This window comes from Saccoglossus kowalevskii, chromosome 2, assembly GCF_978046115.1.
Source record: "Saccoglossus kowalevskii chromosome 2, keSacKowa6.1, whole genome shotgun sequence".
In the NCBI taxonomy this organism is placed as follows: Eukaryota; Metazoa; Hemichordata; class Enteropneusta; family Harrimaniidae; genus Saccoglossus; species Saccoglossus kowalevskii.
The window spans coordinates 11,391,835-11,413,069 of record NC_140642.1 but is presented as its reverse complement, the minus strand read 5'-3'; the positions used below and the strand labels follow the sequence as shown (position 1 = coordinate 11,413,069).

The window sequence follows — 21,235 nt, the reverse complement described above, 5'->3', positions numbered from 1 at the left end:
ACTACATGATATTACTTTCCATACAGCTGGTTGATAATAGTTTGGGATGATAATTGTCTGCGATTTAATATCAACTGGCGAATGAGTGATATCAGGTTATAACCTCATAATATGAATCATTGAAAAGATTTAATTCCAGTATTCAATATGATTTGAATATTTTAGAACTATTTACGTGTAGCTGAAGTTTGGATGGATGAATACAGAGACTATATTTACTCAAAAAATCCGCATAGTTTAAGTAAAGTAGATTTTGGTGATATCTCCGCTCAGCGCCACTTTAGAAAAGACAACAAATGTAAAACATTCCACTGGTTTATGGAAACGATTGCTTATGATATATTGAAATGGTATCCACTACCACCAACTAATCTCTTCTGGGGAGAGGTAAGTACTAAGTCTTGCACTTGTGAAGAAAATAATGTAGCAGAAAATGTTATAGATAATATCAGAGGTACATTACTTGGGGTTGCAACGCACATAGTACTGTATGGTGACATCATGCCAAGATCCCATTCAAGTCTCATCTCAAAGATAGTGAGACTGATGCTATGACCTTCTGACATGACATAGGCGGTTTGTAATAAAACAATAAAACATGTATTACCACATTCATAGTGAAAAAATGTAATACAGCGAAAATGTACAGAAAATATAGTTATCGTAATTGTGAGCAGCTATTTTGATCCACCTGGACATCCCAGTATCCTAGTTACCTCGGGCATGCGCATTCGCATTTTTCTGAGTTGGAACGCTTATGCGAGAGCGAGATTGTAACGGGATCTTGGTATCATGTCACCGTAGTTACAAACCCCAAGTAATAATATATACAACACACTTCAATTCAAATTTTCAATTGTGGTAATAAATTGACTTACTAATGAGTATGGATCAATCATATGTTATATCAAGATGTTTAATCAAAATGTTATAAATGATATATTTTATAATTTTAGGGAAGAGCTTGCTTACCCTTATCTTTTCATCTACCCTTGTTAATTGTACAATGCTGTTATTAAAAAGGACTGAGCAGAGATATTTTTCTATTTTTAATATATCATACTGACAAATATATCTCAAGATTTCTAGATCATCAATTGAAGTTGCATTCTGGGATTATTATTCAAGCTTTGGGTTTTGTGACTATTATTCATTACATTTTATGGTATAAATATGTGTGCTGCATTGTGGGAAATATTTGGGGGTTTGAGGCTTGAGGTTCACAATTGTTTCAAATTACAGCAGGCCACAGTTATTTATTTAATTTATTTATTTATTAATCGTTTTACCAACAAAAAACAATACATGTTTACTTCAAAAACGTTTTTTTTTTTTTTTTTTATAATTGTATGTGTCGGAAAGGAAAATGCATCAGATGGAGACGATTATGGTTTTCCTATAGATTACAGTATAACTGAAATAGTTGCCAACATTCAAATGAAACTCTACTTTTCATAAATATTTACTGCAATTAAATTCTTGAAAGTTACGTCCATTAATTCTTCACATAATAGACAAGACTCTGATAAATCTTTGTGAATGATTTCAAACTGTATTTTTGTTAATTCTTGCTACTATTGCAGATACATCCTGTGGATTCTCCCAACCTTTGCCTGGATACAATGGGCAACAATGAAGGCGGTGGTGTTGGATTGACTCATTGTCATGGCTTAGGTGGAAATCAGGTATTGAAACCTTTATTGTGTTCTCAATAGAAAAAGTGACATAGAGCTGACTGGTAGTTTGTGCCAATCTGTCGGTTGACCAAATATTTCTGTTTTTTGTGTACTTTTTCAATCAAGCAATAACGGTTAGCAATTCTGGGCCATGTAAAATGTCATAATAATTAATAAGCATGTGCAGACATATAAACTTGTTGAAACATGAAACTAATCTTGTTTTAGCTTTGTGTTGGTGCTGCATATTTCAAGTTTAACACGATAATTGAATCTGTGTGTAAATTACTATACTATAAATGCCTAACTATATATTGATTTACTCTGTAAAAATGCCTAACTATATATTGATTTACTCTGTAAATGTAAAAATGCCTAACTATATATTGATTTACTCTGTAAATGTAAAAATGCCTAACTATATATTGATTTACTCTGTAAATGTAAAAATGCCTAACTATATATTGATTTACTCTGTAAAAATGCCTAACTATATATTGATTTACTCTGTAAATGTAAAAATGCCTAACTAAATATTGATTTACTCTGTAAATGTAAAAATGCCTAACTATATATTGATTTACTCTGTAAATGTAAAAATGCCTAACTATATATTGATTTACTCTGTAAATGTAAAAATACCTAACTATACATTGATTCCCTTTGTAAATAATGTCTAACTATTCATTGATTCACTTTGTAAATAATGCCTAACTATACATTGACCCACTATGAAAATACCTAACTATACATTGATTCCCTTTGTAAATAATGTCTAACTATTCATTGATTCACTTTGTAAATAATGCCTAACTATACATTGACTCACTTTATCAAAATACCTAACTATACATTGATTCCCTTTGTAAATAATGTCTAACTATTCATTGATTCACTTTGTAAATAATGCCTAACTAAACATTGACTCACTTTATCAAAATACCTAACTATACATTGATTCCCTTTGTAAATAATGCCTAACTATTCATTGATTCACTTTGTAAATAATGCCTAACTATACATTGACTCACTTTATCAAAATACCTAACTATACATTGATTCCCTTTGTAAATAATGTCTAACTATTCATTGATTCACTTTGTAAATAATGCCTAACTATACATTGACTCACTTTATCAAAATACCTAACTATACATTGATTCCCTTTGTAAATAATGCCTAACTATTCATTGATTCACTTTGTAAATAATGTCTAACTATTCATTGATTCACTTTGTAAATAATGCCTAACTATACATTGACCCACTCTATGAAAATACCTAACTATACATTGATTCCCTTTGTAAATAATGTCTAACTATTCATTGATTCACTTTGTAAATAATGCCTAACTATACATTGACTCACTTTATCAAAATACCTAACTATACATTGATTCCCTTTGTAAATAATGTCTAACTATTCATTGATTCACTTTGTAAATAATGCCTAACTATACATTGACTCACTTTATCAAAATACCTAACTATACATTGATTCCCTTTGTAAATAATGCCTAACTATTCATTGATTCACTTTGTAAATAATGCCTAACTATACATTGACTCACTTTATCAAAATACCTAACTATACATTGATTCCCTTTGTAAATAATGCCTAACTATTCATTGATTCACTTTGTAAATAATGCCTAACTATACATTGACTCACTTTATCAAAATACCTAACTATACATTGATTCCCTTTGTAAATAATGTCTAACTATTCATTGATTCACTTCATAGGTTTCCCACCTGTAATTAATATTGCATTTTAAAAAGAAAAACACTTAACAAATTTAGGGCCAAATTTTCTTTGTGAATCCCTAAATAGGTAACATGATAGTTTTCCTGACCCAGTATTCTGAATTTACTAAATTTGAGTGCTTCGGTCAATTACTGCAATTATAGGCATTGTGTATTTGACCTGATGTTGAAATTGACATATCTGACTATAATTCCAGTGAGTCAATAGAGAATCAGGATTTATCAAGAATATGGCATATCTAAATGTTGGTGTTCCAGCAATTTACTGTACTGGATGACAGTACTGTTTTCATACTGGCAGTTTAGTTTGTACTGTTTCTGTAACCCCATTTTTTGACGAGACTGGTCGTGTAACTCTACACAGTGGTCTATGGTTTTCCAATGTGGGATCAGAACCTGTCAAGTGAACATCTTTCTGGACATAGCAGTTAACAATAAAAAAAAGTGATTTGTCACTATTTTTTTCAAATTTATTCATTCTGTAAATATTCCTGACTGTACATAAAAAAGAGTGAATCAATTCACTCAGCCTGATTAAAAATTTACCGGTAGGTAGAGTCGTGCCTAACTACGCAATGTTGCACATCAACACCATGCCTAACTTTACATTACTGCACATTGTTACCATGCCTAACTATGCATTATTGCACACCAATACTATGTCTATAACACACTATAATTTGATGTTTCATCAGATGTTTCGTTTGACATCAGTCAAGGATTTGAGAGTGGCAGATTTATGTGTAACTGGTAAAGATTCCAAACCTGCATTATTTAAATGCAGTGGACGAAACAAGGCCAAGATTACCAGAGACTGGTCATATAACGAGGTAGTTTTGTTTACACATAATTCAGCATTATATCTTATACTGTGAAATTTATTTTCATTATTTTTGCTCTGAAAAAAAGTTAAATTCCACACAAACATCTAATTGAACAGCTTCACAGGAAGTGTCATGGATGATAGAGTAGACATAAAAAAAAACACACTACAAAATACCCATACACAATCCTTTTGTAGAATATGAAGTTATTACGACGATACCACAAAGTATGCACAGAGACAGTACGGCGAGAGTATCACGGAGGCTGAATTGACCTCATATTGTTTGAGTGCATACTTTGCGGTATCCTTGTAATAACCTAATTAGTATACATCTTTAACTCCTAAGGATACATCATATGAATACCAAAATTCAAACCTTTATAACAAATTTAGCAAACTCCTTTGTGTGGGGTTCAGTCAAACCCTGGGGACTGCATTGTTTGTTTTTATTATTAGAAGCACATATGCACGCAATTGTTTCTTGTTTGAAATTTGCATTTCCTAATATGGTAGAATGCATTTGCATTCCACCCAGTTCAATACTGCAAAATTACGACACACTGTAACTTATGGTGTTTTGGTGACAGATGTATAATGAAAAATATTAAAACAATCCCATGATGCATTCATGATTCTTAATTGCTTAATGCATGAAATTTAACCTGTTATGTTTAAATTACTTCAAATATGATACGCCGCCGTTGTTAGCATTACAAAGAAGTTGTAAAATTTAAATCTGAAAGGTACTGTAGTGTTTCAGGGGTGTGGCGTCTCTAAATCAGAAAGTCGTAATTCGCCCATTAGTGGCAACAGTGTGACAAAAATAAGTCTCACAATGCAAGGTGTGCCATAAATATTTATTTTGATTTGCTACACTACAGCTATTTGAAGGTTTGACTTCTATTTGAAAACCACCATATATATATAGTTATGTCATTTTTGATAAAAAAATTGTATTATTGACTTATGTTGGATAAACCTCTATAAAATTCATTTTGTGATGATAAGTTTAATTCATAATTTTAAGAAAAATATTTATCAACTTCTTCATGATACTTGACCTTGGTTTAATTTTGTGATGGTGATAATTCTCTATTTATAAATAAAAATATTTTGTACATTTTTAATTGAAAAAAAAATATTATTTTTATTAGGTTATCTTTGAAAACTTCTATCTGGATTATTTTGATATTTGTTACATTGGTCAATTTGTTTGTTTTGTTCACTTCATTACAATCAGTTTCTAATTACTGTGCTATGTTTCTTGCATCAAAATATGTCAGTTATAAACTAGTAGTAGTACCAAATGTCAAAATACAATATAAATTCAATTGCCTATACAAATGGTGTTTGCAAAATAAACGTAAACAGATGACGCAGTGGTGTCCTCCTAATCTTGTTTCCATACCAACCTATAACATACTTCAATAGATTTCTTTGTCACTTGCACACAACGAGGTGTTCTTTAATTACGCAGCGTAACCCGCGTAGTGCTATGCATTGTTAAATGTTATCCATGTGTGAATAGATTTTTGTTGTTTTTTGTAGATTACAATGAAGCTCTATACCAAGTCAATGCAGCAGTGTCTTGAACACAGAGGTACCATGGTCATTATCTCTCCCTGTGACTCACGAAAGGATTCACAAAGATGGGATTTCAGAGAAGTTTAGGGACAGTTATTGCAAATATGCATTTGGGACAAGAATCTCATAAAACTTTGCTTTGCCTACTGTCATTGTGAGCCTCAATTGTATGTATTTTTCCATGTGTCATTTCTCAGGATTGTCCTGGGTCAGTATTATTCAAATTTGGTAAGAACATCGCACACGATAGATGTGATTTAATTCAGGTCGACTGGCAGCTATGTTGATTTTATTTTCAGATGTCCTTATCCATTTCTCAGACAGGCTTTAAGTAGTTTTGTTATGAACACCACACATGATGTTTTGTTTTGTAACTTTATTTAAAATATCCAACTGGTTTTATGTATGGATTATAATTTATCAACATCGTTCATTGTTTATAATCAACAGTCATTGAAAACTGAACGGGGACTATGACATCGAAAATGACTTGTTTTAGCTGTAATATACAGCAGTTGTTATTGTTTTAGCTGTAAAGTAGAAAAGTTGTTATTGTTTTAATTGTAATATAGAAAAGTTGTTATTGTTTTACCTGTAATGTACAAAAGTTGTCATTGTTTTTAATAGCTGTAATGTACAAAAGTTGTCATTGTTTTAGCTGTAATGTACAAAAGTTGTTATTGTTTTTGTTGTAATGTAGAAAATTTGTTATTGTTTTAGCTGTAATGTACAAAAGTTGTTATTGTTTTTGTTGTAATGTAGAAAAGTTGTTATTGTTTTACCTGTAATATAGAAAAGTTCTTATTGTATTACCTGTAATGTAGAAAAGTTGTTATTGTTTTAGCTGTAATGTAAAAAAGTTGTTATTGTTTTACCTGTAATATAGAAAAGTTCTTATTGTATTACCTGTAATGTAGAAAATTTGTTATTGTTTTAGCTGTAATGTAGAAAAGTTCTTATTGTTTTAGCTGTAATGTAGAAAAGTTGTTATTGTTTTACTTGTAATGTACCAAAGTTTTTATTGTTTTAGCTGTAATGTACCAAAGTTGTTATTGTTTTAGCTGTAATGTACCAAAGTTGTTATTGTTTTAGCTGTAATGTACCAAAGTTGTTATTGTTTTAGCTGTAATGTACCAAAGTTGTTATTGTTTTAGCTGTAATGTACCAAAGTTGTTATTGTTTTAGCTGTAATGTACCAAAGTTTTTATTGTTTTAGCTGTAATGTAGAAAAGTTGTTATTGTTATAGCTGTAATGTAAAAAAGTTATTGTTTTACCTGTAATATAGAAAAGTTCTTATTGTATTACCTGTAATGTAGAAAATTTGTTATTGTTTTAGCTGTAATGTACAAAAGTTGTTATTGTTTTACCTGTAATATAGAAAAGTTCTTATTGTATTACCTGTAATGTAGAAAAGTTCTTATTGTATTACCTGTAATGTAGAAAATTTGTTATTGTTTTAGCTGCAATGTAGAAAAGTTGTTATTGTTTTACTTGTAATGTACCAAAGTTTTTATTGTTTTAGCTGTAATGTACCAAAGTTGTTATTGTTTTAGCTGTAATGTACCAAAGTTGTTATTGTTTTAGCTGTAATGTACCAAAGTTGTTATTGTTTTAGCTGTAATGTACCAAAGTTGTTATTGTTTTAGCTGTAATGTACCAAAGTTGTTATTGTTTTAGCTGTAATGTACCAAAGTTGTTATTGTTTTAGCTGTAATGTACCAAAGTTGTTATTGTTTTAGCTGTAATGTAGACAAGTTATATTGTTTTAGCTGTAATGTACCAAAGTTGTTATTGTTTTAGCTGTAATGTACCAAAGTTGTTATTGTTTTAGCTGTAATGTAGACAAGTTATATTGTTTTAGCTGTAATGTACCAAAGTTGTTATTGTTTTAGCTGTAATGTACCAAAGTTGTTATTGTTTTAGCTGTAATGTACCAAAGTTGTTATTGTTTTAGCTGTAATGTACCAAAGTTTTTACTGTTTTAGTTATTGTGTTATTGTGTAATGTGTTTTGTGAGTGAATATTATATGTGATATGAGAATTCTAAATAAAAAATCAGTTGTGTCTATGGTCATATTAAGACCTAATTCATTATGCAATAAGTGCATTGTTTGGTTTATTATTTCTAATGGAGAAAACGAATTATAAGTCACAGTGTTTCATATTTTTTTTTGTACAATATGTACCAAAATGGAATCATTTGTAAACATTTTATTTTGTAAAAAGTTGAGAAGTAATACAAATATTACATTACGTTTGTCTATAAGCATGGTAAAAGTTTATTTTCACAGTTTTATGGTGAATTGAAGGATGATTTTTTTTTGGTTTCTTTATTGGTGAAATTAATGACAGATTTATGAATTGTTAGTTCAACAACATTTGTGTTTCCAGTTACTACAGGTTACTTGTCAACAAACCATGCATGTCATAATTCAAACGATTTATTTATTTATTCATTCATTCATTCATTCATTCATTCATTCATTCATTCATTCATTCATTCATGAATAAATGGTAGGTAGTACTTCCATAGTATGACATTGTTAAATTTTTGTGTGTGTGAGATATGATATGATATGGTATGGTATGATATGATATATGGTATGATATGATATGATATGGTATGATATGGTATGATCTTAAAAATCACTAACACTGCATATTGTCATAAACTATAATTCAATTGTATATCTTATACAGGTTTATTAAGATAAAACACGATAATTCAGCTATTAATGTCAAAATACAGCTGCTTTAAAACATTTATTTTAGCTAATTTAGTTAATCCATAATTTCACTAATTCAAGATGTCGCTAATTTAAAATAAAGTATATTCTCACAATGAGATTGTTGGTACTTTAGCTGAATCAAGATTCTGGCAAATCATGCATTGAGTTAAATAAACTAAAATGTCATGTAGCGCTTTCAATGTGTTTCTGAATAAATTTAACATGGTGCATAAATAATAAAAACATTTATATTTAAATTATGGTTTTTTTTCTGAAAGAATGTATGCGATTGTTTTAAATATCTGTAAATGCTGCACACTAATTGTTACAATATAAAAATTTCATACTGCTGGCTACAATAATTCTTGTATAATTATGAAGTAAGAAATTAATCTCTTCAACTACTTATGTTTTGCTGTTTCTCTTAATGGCGTGTAAGCTGACATGCAGTTTATTTTAATGACACGTGTCAGGTGACATACAGTTTGTCTTAATGACATGTGTCAGGTGACATACAGTTTGTCTTAATGACATGTGTCAGGTGACATACAGTTTATTTTAATGACACGTGTCAGGTGACGTACAGTTTGCCTTAATGACATGTGTCAGGTGACATACAGTTTATTTTAATGACACGTGTCAGGTGACGTACAGTTTGCCTTAATGACATGTGTCAGGTGACATACAGTTTATTTTAATGACACGTGTCAGGTGACATACAGTTTGCCTTAATGACATGTGTCAGGTGACATACAGTTTGTCTTAATGACATGTGTCAGGTGACATACAGCTTGTCTTGATGACATGTGTCGGGTGACATACAGTTTATTTTAATGACATGTGTCAGGTGACATACAGTTTATTTTAATGACATGTGTCAGGTGACATACAGTTTGTCTTAATGACATGTGTCAGGTGACATACAGCTTGTCTTGATGACATGTGTCAGGTGACATACAGTTTGTCTTAATGACATGTGTCAGGTGACATACAGCTTGTCTTGATGACATGTGTCGGGTGACATACAATTTGTCTTAATGACATGTGTCAGGTGACATACAGCTTGTCTTGATGACATGTGTCGGGTGACATACAGTTTGTCTTAATGACATGTGTCAGGTGACATACAGCTTGTCTTGATGACATGTGTCGGGTGACATACAGTTTGTCTTAATGACATGTGTCAGGTGACATACAGTTTGTCTTGATGACATGTGTCAGGTGACATACAGCTTGTCTTGATGACATGTGTCGGGTGACATACAGTTTGTCTTGATGACATGTGTCGGGTGACATACAGTTCGTCAGTTTATTTTAATGTTACAGAAGTGAAGGAACATGTAAATGATGCAGGTGTAGGGAACTCGTACTCTCTTGACAGTCTAGACACACACTGTGGAGATACTTGCCGAATAAAAATGCACACCAGAGACTCCTCAGCCTTAGTTCAGCTTTAATTGTAACCCACTATTCGTCTCTACCATTGGATTGTCAAAAACTAAAGTACATTTTTTTTTAATTTCTAAAAAAAAAGATACAATACGTGGGACCAATGACAGCAAGCCACTTATACGATTACTTGATTACCAGGTCTTGAATAACATGTGTAGCTGGATATAGAATCGAATGCACCGGGTAGAATCTTTATTGCTATCATACCCGATATTTGAGGTTTTTAAGAAAAGCACAATAAAGTATTACATTCTGAAGACATAAAGTATAACCAACACTAACAATACAGGAATAAAAAAGTCAAACAAGATACATGTACTCACATTTCTAAACATAGAAGAACTGGTTAATTTGTATTTTCTGTAGCAGCTGGTTTTAAGCATTTCACTTTTCATTGAATTGTCTTATATATTTAGAGAGTTATAAACGTGTTTCGCCACATCATTTATAATGTTGTCATCCTTATTGTTTAAAATATTAATTAATAACTATATAATATATATATAATACTGACAATATATGTAAATACCATATGCTATAATGCTCCTCAAACATTTGGAGTGTTGACAACAAGTGACCTTATAATTGGAATAACTAATACGTAAACTAAAAACTACACAAGTTATATTGATGAGATGTGTAAGGCAATATTCAGTGCATTTTCAAAGGAACATGCGTTTGTCGTTTAGTTACAAATATGATTTTTAGAAGTGGTGAATGAATGTCCAGAATAACAAATAACCATTTATCTGGAAAAATGACTTAAAACTTTCACTAACATTCTCAATGTTTGTATTGTGCTGTAATTAACATTGTTCATGTTGCATTAAATTAACACTATTTGATAATATGGTGAGGTATACTTATATAATGTACACTTATTAAATACAAATATACATACATCTGTACTTGTAGAACATTATTTTAAATTCAGTTGTAGTATGTAATAATGAGTACAATATTGAAGAAAATAGTCAAGTTCATAGATATTCACAAACAAAAATAACTTAATTAATGAAACAAAACAAAAACATTCACATTAATATAACATGAGGTGCATTTAGTGACCATTTCATTTAATGTTTGTATCACAGCATAGAAGTTGTGATTTATTGCATGCAGAGTGTTAATCTTAGAATGAAATTTACTATTTATTTAAAGGGAGGTGGTCGCCGCGCAGCACGTGTTCGAATTGTCATGTATTTCACACGAGTTGAATCGACGCGGCGCAACAAATACCGCCTTTAGGCAAGGCAAGTAAGTCGTGGAACGTTTCGTCCAAACAACAATGCAGTACATTGCATGACAAATGTTAACGATGCGTTTTATGACGCTAGTTAGTCCAACGTCTAGAAAAGACACTACACCAATTACAATTAGTAAAACCACACCCGATGCCTAAAATTTGACAATATCGTATAGAATTGGATGTCATTGGAATTCCTGTTTCACACCATGCTTTTAAAAGTTGGTGGTAAAAGGATATAAAATGGGTTGTTCATGTTATGACTTTACACAAAAACAAATAGTGATTAGTGTCGAACCAATGATTTTTTTTTACACGTCTGACTATTCAGTACAATGTGTTCTGTTTGCCACATCGCTGTTTGCTTCTTTTGTGATGTGAAGGAATATTCCGTATTAAAGGGTGGCAGTCGTCGTGCCGCGTCCTGTTCGATATGGGACTCATAGCGATGTATACAACGCGTGTAAAATACATTGTTTATTTACATGAAATACGAACACGCGCTGCGCGACGTCCACCGCGCTTTAATTTTAAATGTCATTCTCGTCTTAAACCATCCACATTCAACATATCACATTTGTAATTTCAGTGTGGTGATGCAAATCAACTATATGAATGACCACCAAATGCACCTTGTAGTTTTGATATAAAAAAATGTTTATTTTGTTCTAAAAAAATTAAACTATTGGTGTCTTTGAAAATTTGGTAAAAATTAAATTTCAAAAAAATCACTTCACCTGAAAATTGTGACATCATATAAATACATGTGATTTGTGGTGGAAACAGAACTGTATAATTTTGACTGCTAAAATCCGACACGTACTATGAACTCTAAAGTGTGTCACTGGTATAGAAAAACTAATAATTTAATATAATATTCAAAAGAATGCAATGATTTAGCATGTCATGTAAATATATCACTTAAAGCTACGTTATTGTCACTTAAAATTATATTTCAGGAATGAGGGACGTATCTCTCTGTGGCCTCAAACAACTATTAAACGCTGTGGGCAAAAAATCAACATTAACGATATTTCGCGAATCATACCTATAGTCCTTGAACTTCTGACTCATTGTCATATTCTGGACTGAATTAGAGACGCAAAACCATGTGTTGTCTTCTTCGTAGTCGTATACAATGCTGTTGGGTTGAGTCTTGCGATATCCGAAGACGATCTCTATTTTACAATCTATTGGAGTGCATGCGATTTCCCCCGCAAATCGATCCGTTATAACGACTAAATCAGAACATTGCACCGTCACAGACTCGTCTATTTTTGATGTGATATCTCTGGCATCGATTAAAGACAACGCCACCGGGGAACTGGACGTATCTCCATAAAACTCGCTTGTTCTACTGGTGTACACGATAGATCCATTGAAATCCATAAATGTGGAAATATAAATCTCCGAGTTGTCGTCTTGGTCCACTTGCCACCAATCAACGTTTAAGTATTGTGGTAACGCATCCGATAAAACAAGACTGCTATAAACTAAAGCAACTGCAGCAACACAGATGTACATGAAAGATACTACCCCGAGCGACATTGAAGAACATGTATAATAATTAGAATTGCCGCTGGTTCCATCTCCTCTGGCGCCTTCCATGTATTCCTCCTCGGTAGTATCAACGCGCATACGCGCCTTCTTCTTTCCTTTTTTTTTACTGTCCGCCCCTGAATATGGACTGCTGCACGTACACGCCATAAGAAACATGACAATTATGATCTTAAAGAAAATAGAAGCAACCGAGGCAGCCAATGCACCCAGATGTATCCAATCTGTCCAATACAGCGTGCATGGGACTATATTATTATAGTAAGTTACACTCATGGGTATATCTTCCAAAAAGATAACTAGAAACTGTATGGTGATTCGTAACACGAAAAACACTCCTTCTGCTGTCTGGTTTGGTGGAGGAAGTGGATTATGCTCATCCGCCACACGGAAAGACGTGCCCTTCGATTTGTTACAACAACTTTTACAACCTTGCAAAATCACCAGAAAGAAAGACAGCAGGTATAGAATCGATCCAATTATACAAAAAGCGTAAATCAATACATTGATTCTCTCTTCTTTGGAGACGAAGATGCCGTAGTCGTCGAGCAGTACTACAGAATAGTACTTATACCAATCGGCCGCTAGAGTCACTGTGTTTAGAAACCAGGCAAAGATACCAACGAATACTATAGATGAGCATTTACGGCTACAACAGCAGTGCGAGGACACCTTGCGACGATCTTTGGCTATGTCAATGCAACCGACCCAACAGTTTGCCGATGTGGTTTCTTCCATTGCGACGTTCAAGATAAAACGCGCGGTGATGGACTTGGCTATGTTTTGAATGTCTCACGGAACAGTAGTCACGGGTTGCTACTTCAGTACACAAACTACCGTTATGTGTCTGCTTTGATAGGACCAGTGAGTACAATTCTATTGAAGATGGACTACTTTGTCAACAACAACAATAAAGTAATAAATATCACGTAGGCTCACTGCTTTGTTGACAGCACAACTCCGTCGTTACCAGTGTCCTCGGTCTATTGTGTTGTATTTAGAAACCTTTTTTATCACACCAGAGGCAAATTATTAAGCCCGCAATTGCGTCACCTGAAATAACCTCTAACATGGAGGGAATCACGATAATTTTACAATCAGTCCTGTATGGTGGAATCAATTAGCCGTATTCAATTAGGGTTATATATACGAACGAAAACAATTTCAAACGACAATACAATCCATTTAATCGGTTACACGTCATCTAAGGTCATTGACCAAACAACAGAAAACTAATAACATGCATTGAATTTTCACTGAAATGCATGATGTTTTTCACCTAACCGAATGGGAGTTACCATCAGCCGTTATTGAAGGAGAACATTCATTGTGCCGTCTGTCATATATACCCCGTGCTATATATTGCCACCGCCCGTCGTTAAAGTTGAACAACTCTTACGTATACTTCCACAAACTAACATTATGTTTTAATACATTGGGAAAATAATATACTTGATGACAGTAGAATAAATATGAATATTTAAAACAATTAGAGGTTTACTTGACGAACATTAAAAACGTTGAATTACCAAGTAACATCATATTTATTAAAGTTGTTACATACATGTTATACATGATAGTTTGTAATTTCATTCACCTTCTTTCAGTCATAATTCAAGACAAATAAAAGACAAAAATATAGAGATTATAGCAAATTATATTTTTTATGCAACATTCCTGTGTAATCGGTAATTATGAAAATTATTTATGGGTGCATAGGAAATACATTAATGAATTATTTTTAATATCAATTTCTGAATTATTTTTTTTTTCAGTTTTTTTTTCTCCCAAAAAACGAACGAATTTCACACCGCCGTCCGTTATTGTTGAATGAAACATTCCCATTGCTATACAAGTTGTCAATGTCAGAAGTAACGTGTAGCCGTAACATTATGTTGTCGCTTACTTTCAAACTCAATACATATTTTATTGTCACTGGTTCGCATATGAATGTGTAACTATTCCTGAAAACTAAGTATATTGCTCAATTATTCGTGAACATTTAAATGACGTTGTAAAATGCCATATAGCTATTATGGTTAATTTGACCGGTTTATTAGGGTTATGGTTAATTTGACCGGTTTATTAGGGGGTCCGAGGGTATTCTCCTCCTTAACAATTTTGAAATCTAAACCCTCTGAAAGTTATTTCCTGCATTTTGAGGGGCAAATTTTGCTGACACAACGGGTATCAGCTTGATTGGGGGGGACGACGCCCCTTTATTTGTGTGATGACGGGAGGTATTTGTGTGGTATCAGGCAGTATTTTTGTGGTATCAGGCGGTATATGTGCGGTATCAGGCAGTATATGTGCGGTATCAGGCAGTATTTTTGTGGTATCAGGCGGTATATGTGCGGTATCAGGCAGTATATGTGCGGTATCAGGTAGTATTTATGTGGTATCAGGCAGTATATGTGTGGTATCAGGCAGTATTTGTGTGGTATCAGGCAGTATTTGTGTGGTATCAGGCAGTATTTGTGTGGTATCAGGCAGTATGTGTGTGGTATCAGGCAGTATGTGTGTGGTATCAGGCAGTATTTGTGTGGTGTCAGGCAGTATTTGTGTGGTATCAGGCAGTATTTGTGTGGTATCAGGCAGTATGTGTGTGGTATCAGGCAGTATGTGTGTGGTATCAGGCAGTATTTGTGTGGTGTCAGGCAGTATTTGTGTGGTATCAGGCAGTATGTGTGTGGTATCAGGCAGTATTTGTGTGGTATCAGGCAGTATGTGTGTGGTATCAGGTAGTATTTGTGTGGTATCAGGTGGTATTTGTGTGGTATCAGGTAGTATTTGTGTGGTATCAGGCAGTATTTGTGTGGTATCAGGCAGTATTTGTGTGGTATCAGGCAGTATGTGTGTGGTATCAGGCAGTATTTGTGTGGTATCAGGCAGTATTTGTGTGGTATCAGGCAGTATTTGTGTGGTATCAGGCAGTATGTGTGTGGTATCAGGCAGTATGTGTGTGGTATCAGGCAGTATTTGTGTGGTGTCAGGCAGTATTTGTGTGGTATCAGGCAGTATGTGTGTGGTATCAGGCAGTATTTGTGTGGTATCAGGCAGTATGTGTGTGGTATCAGGCAGTATTTGTGTGGTATCAGGCAGTATTTGTGTGGTATCAGGCAGTATTTGTGTGGTATCAGGCAGTATTTGTGTGGTATCAGGTAGTATTTGTGTGGTATCAGGCAGTATTTGTGTGGTATCAGGCAGTATTTGTGTGGTATCAGGCAGTATTTGTGTGGTATCAGGCAGTATTTGTGTGGTATCAGGCAGTATGTGTGTGGTATCAGGCAGTATTTGTGTGGTGTCAGGCAGTATTTGTGTGGTATCAGGCAGTATTTGTGTGGTATCAGGCAGTATGTGTGTGGTATCAGGCGGTATATGTGTGGTATCAGGCAATATTTCTGTGGTATCAGGCAGTATTTGTGTTGTATCAGACAGTATTTGTGTGGTATCAGGCAGGATTTGTGTGGTATCAGGCAGTATTTGTGTGGTATCAGGTAGTATATGTGTGGTATCAGGCAGTATTTGTGTGGTATCAGGTAGTATATGTGTGGTATCAGGCAGTATTTGTGTGGTATCGGGTAGTATATGTGTGGTATCAGGCAGTATTTGTGTGGTATCAGGTAGTATATGTGTGGTATCAGGTAGTATATGTGTGGTATCAGGTGGTATTTGTGTGGTATCAGGCAGTATATGTGTGGTATCAGGCAGTATTTGTGTGGTATCAGGCAGTATATGTGTGGTATCAGGCAGTATTTGTGTGGTATCGGGTAGTATATGTGTGGTATCAGGCAGTATTTGTGTGGTATCAGGTAGTATATGTGTGGTATCAGGTAGTATATGTGTGGTATCAGGTGGTATTTGTGTGGTATCAGGCAGTATATGTGTGGTATCAGGCAGTATTTGTGTGGTATCGGGTAGTATATGTGTGGTATCAGGCAGTATTTGTGTGGTATCAGGTAGTATATGTGTGGTATCAGGTAGTATATGTGTGGTATCAGGTGGTATTTGTGTGGTATCAGGCAGTATATGTGTGGTATCAGGCAGTATTTGTGTGGTATCAGGTAGTATATGTGTGGTATCAGGTGGTATATGTGCGGTGTGTGGCACTATATTTATGGCATGAGGTAATATTTCGCCGACGTACATGTCGTATTGTACATTGCACCATTTATTTTTAAACAACCTCGACCTTGAGGGGGTACTCGAGTGTTAGACGATGACGCCGTAATTTGGGGTAATAAAACAGTGCGATTCGCACCACGTTGTATGTCATGGTCATATGACATTTTTGCTGGTCTAGCAACGTTTCGGTTCCTCGCAACGTATTGGCATGGTGTACAGCTCTCATTGTCCGATATTGAATAATATGTTTCCAAATGACGAAACGTTTAGTCGCCTTTCCTGTATCTGATATATACTCTACCATACCACATTCTCAATCGTACGTCTTTCTGTTGTAACACTTGCCAGCATAAACCGACGTTGCCAATGACGATAACCCTGGTCGTAAATTTTAAACTTTAAAAAAAAGTTGTTTACCCAACACTGCGGCCAACACTATTTCTAGGCCAAATGGCCCATTAGTATCGTATAACTCGGGCTTTGTCCGTATGTCCGAATGTGTGTTATCAGCATTTTCCAAGGAATTTAGCAGCAAACTGTGTATGTAATGCATAATTATTGTCAGTTGCAAGACCTCCTCATTTCTCTGTAGTGTTAATATAATAAACTTCATTTTAGAGATCATATAAAACTTTATATACAATGTTAGTGAGGAGCAACATTGAGTACTGTACTCAGATGTGGTCTCCTTCAGAAATATTTCTAAGTTGTTAATAAATCTGTCAATATAAAAGTCAATTGTTATTTTTTTTTAATTTCAAAATGTGATCATTAATCGGAATTAGTTTCATAAATAACATTATGACCCTGAGTTTTGAATTGATAACAATGTTGGCATTCCCACTGTTAATAGTGAGCAGCGAACATCATTGGTATCATATGGTGCCATTGTGCTGAAAACAGTTGTGGAATTTGACGGGGGAGCAGTGGAGAATTTCACCAGAGCCACCGGGGTGTTGAAGCTAACGATACTGCCGGTGACTTGCGAACGACACAGTCTCCGGAGGTACATGGCTGCTCGTACTGGTGGCACTCATGCTGTTCATTATGGTAGACATCTGAGGCTGCTGTCTATTAGATGGTGATTTTTAGGGGAATCAAAACACCATGATTTTCTCAGCCTCCATTACTATCGTTCTCAGCGAGAACTTTCAAACTATAGGCGACATCGACATACTCACACGAATATCATGGAAGTACCAAGTTTGTATGAGGAAAAACATCTGGAATTATACTTGCACATAATTGAGGAACAATATTTAAATATGTTTTGTATTGAAATGCGTCGGAACGAATGTAAACACACTGAACGCTGCCGCCTATGATCAGATCAAAGATATCAAAATATACGGGGCAAGGGAACTCCCAACGACATGTCAACATAACTTTAAAGAACATTAACGTGGCAGATTATGTCGTAATTTCAAAACGTCGCAATTACAATGACTATCAAAATATAAACGGGTATGCACATTTTTCTGAATAACTGCCAAATGACACACACGCGCAAAGATGACGAATAACGTTGGCTATACACTGTATATTTTTTGTGAAATTTATTTTTCGTTTTATTCCTTGAATTGAACATTAACAGTTTGTAAATACCGATAATCAGCTTTTATTCAAATCCAAATATTTAATAGTAACTGGCTTGAGAGCTCCACAATGTCTACGCCAATAACGAACGCGCAAACTTTCAAGTGCAACTGCGACCACCCACTTATTCAAAATAAAGGGATGATGTTGAACTAGCTCATTAATATTGAAGCAGGAGGGTCGTCACCTGCGCACGCGCGGGAATTGAATCCCAATTTCAAGAAAAAGTCGAAAAAATCACTTTTTACCAAAAATAACAAAAGTATTCATCAGATTACAGAATTGAAGATATCACCACAAACAAAACAAGTCTGAGAGAGGCCCACGTGAGGTAACTATCTACATGTTTATGTCATATTAATTAAGAGGAGGCACATTTATTTTACTTAATCTTTCATTTACACTAGCATGACATGGCATACCAATACTCGATGTTTCTTCATACCGGATGCCTACATGCACATGCAATATTGGTTTCACGCACATGCTTTTGTGATTAAATAATTACTATCATAATCATAATTGAGAAATATATTTGGGTAGTAACCACACAGCATGTAGTTTGTCTGAAGGACTACAACTGGAACAAATGAAAATTTCACCCAGACAACATTGGTCGAAACATTCGGCCAATCCTACAGAATGATCTATAATATAGACCCCCCCCCCCCATCCGCATCGCTGAAATAATCGTTGCCGAGCCAACAAATCTGTAAAGTCTGTACACAGCTATGTATTAATCAAACAGTTAGAATGAGTACATACTTGCACGTTTTAGACCTTGTACATAAATCATTCCCAGACACAATAAATATACTCACGTCTGTTTATGCTTACAAAGGTCAATCGTGTCAATCTAAATTGAACATTACATTTAGCTTAACGAGACATTTCAATATTCATGCAATACTCAGTAAAAATAAGACATGTCATACCCATACATAACTCACATGTAGTAAAAATGGAATGCTCGATAACGTCCGAGTTACTCAGTCATGCCATGACATATATAGTGTGTAGAGTAAACAGTTACAGTAACACGATATGTGAACGTTGTACTGAATCGCAGCACGTAGTTTGTCTTATCACGTGCTTCAGTTGTATGTGCCGAGTTTACATGGATAAAGTAGAGTTAAATATAACAGTGACATCGCTCCAATTCAATTGCTATTTATCAGAACAAATGTTATATATATATATTTCAAATATTGCCACACATCAACGGCATTTTAAGTAGGCGACAATATTGTCCGAGGCCTACCGGTGATGAGCCTGGTGAGACGGAAAAATAGTGCTGTTGTCACAATGTACATAACGACACACACACTGCGTAATACATATCGATACATTGTTTTCATTGCATAGTAATAAAGTGTATACATAGTGTATAGTTTATACATCTGTCACCGTAACGCCATAAGTTACGGCGTGCCGTAATTTTGAGGTATTTTACGGGGTATTTTCATCAAACCATATTAGAAATTATGAATTCCAAATATGGAATGACTACGCGCGTGAGCGTCCTCTAATAATAAACAATAAACATGGCTGCCACCAGGGTTTGACCGGACTCCACACAAAGAAGTTCGCTGATTCTGTTCCAAAATGTTCGGATTTCGGCATTCCCATGATGTATCCTTGAAAGAAAAAGATGTATAATAATAAGGTTAATACGAGGATACCTCAAAGTATGCACTCAGACAGTACGCCTCCGCTGCGCGTCGGTGGATACCGCTGTAGTGTCTTTGTGTATACTTTGAGGTATCCTCCTCGCAATAACCTCATAGTACATACATTTGTGTTATTTATAAACTTGTATATCTTATATATATTATGATAGATTACATGAATAGCTGCACACAACTATATATGTATTATCCTATGTATGACATTTTAAATAAATACAAGTAAAAGCGAGATGAATTATTATAGTACAGCATGCCTTCTCGGAAGTTAATTACAAATACACTTCATTATAATCAGTGAATTGTAAGGCTCATAGTACGTATCATTAACACAAATTAAATAAAATTATGAGAGAAAAAAATGTAATATCAAATTACAATCACGCAAAACAATATTGAAAATTAATTTATATAAAATGTGAATATAAATCGTAGATTTAAAAGACTACTATTGTATATAGTATATATCCGAGACAGCTGCTATGGTACGTTGTATGGGATAACTAAAATACAGAGGCATTATGGTATACGGCGTTTAGATCACTGAAGACGAGATTCATTTGAACTTCGCAGTTCAGCATTATGTATACGCCATTTATCGCATATGCTCACAAACCATTTAAAATTTGACCAGTAGAAAATGACGATTTTATCATTGATTGTGCTCAATGAGACATATTTGAAAGTAGTGAGTACGGTTAGTGTGGTATATTTGAAACTACTCAGCTGTAGTTGACGCTCTTAAGGCATTCAGTATAGTTAGTATGGTATATTTGAAACTATTCAGTTGTAGATGACGCTCTTGAAATATTGAGTAAGGTTACTGAGCTATCTTTGTAATTTATTTATTAAAAAAACAAAACATCCATAACTATTTGTTATGTAGTGATTAAAATACAAGTAAACATACACAATATAAGACGAGGTAAAACAAAATAAGAATAACATTACTATTTGAGACTCGATACATATCGTCTTAATTGATATTTCCA

At 34.1% G+C, this 21,235-nt stretch overlaps 1 protein-coding gene across 1 annotated transcript in view; it reads left to right on the top strand.

The window, feature by feature from the left end:
• LOC102806895 (N-acetylgalactosaminyltransferase 7-like) overlaps positions 1 to 6,680 on the top strand; it is a 39,586-nt gene extending 32,906 nt beyond the window's left edge. The window contains exons 8-11 of the mRNA XM_085504721.1: positions 166 to 387; positions 1,584 to 1,685; positions 4,138 to 4,272; positions 5,817 to 6,680. Of these exons, the coding sequence (XP_085360847.1) occupies positions 166 to 387; positions 1,584 to 1,685; positions 4,138 to 4,272; positions 5,817 to 5,939 (582 nt within the window). The 3' untranslated portion in view covers positions 5,940 to 6,680. The remainder of the gene's footprint in view (positions 1 to 165; positions 388 to 1,583; positions 1,686 to 4,137; positions 4,273 to 5,816) is intronic.
• Positions 6,681 to 21,235: the final 14,555 nt, after the last annotated feature.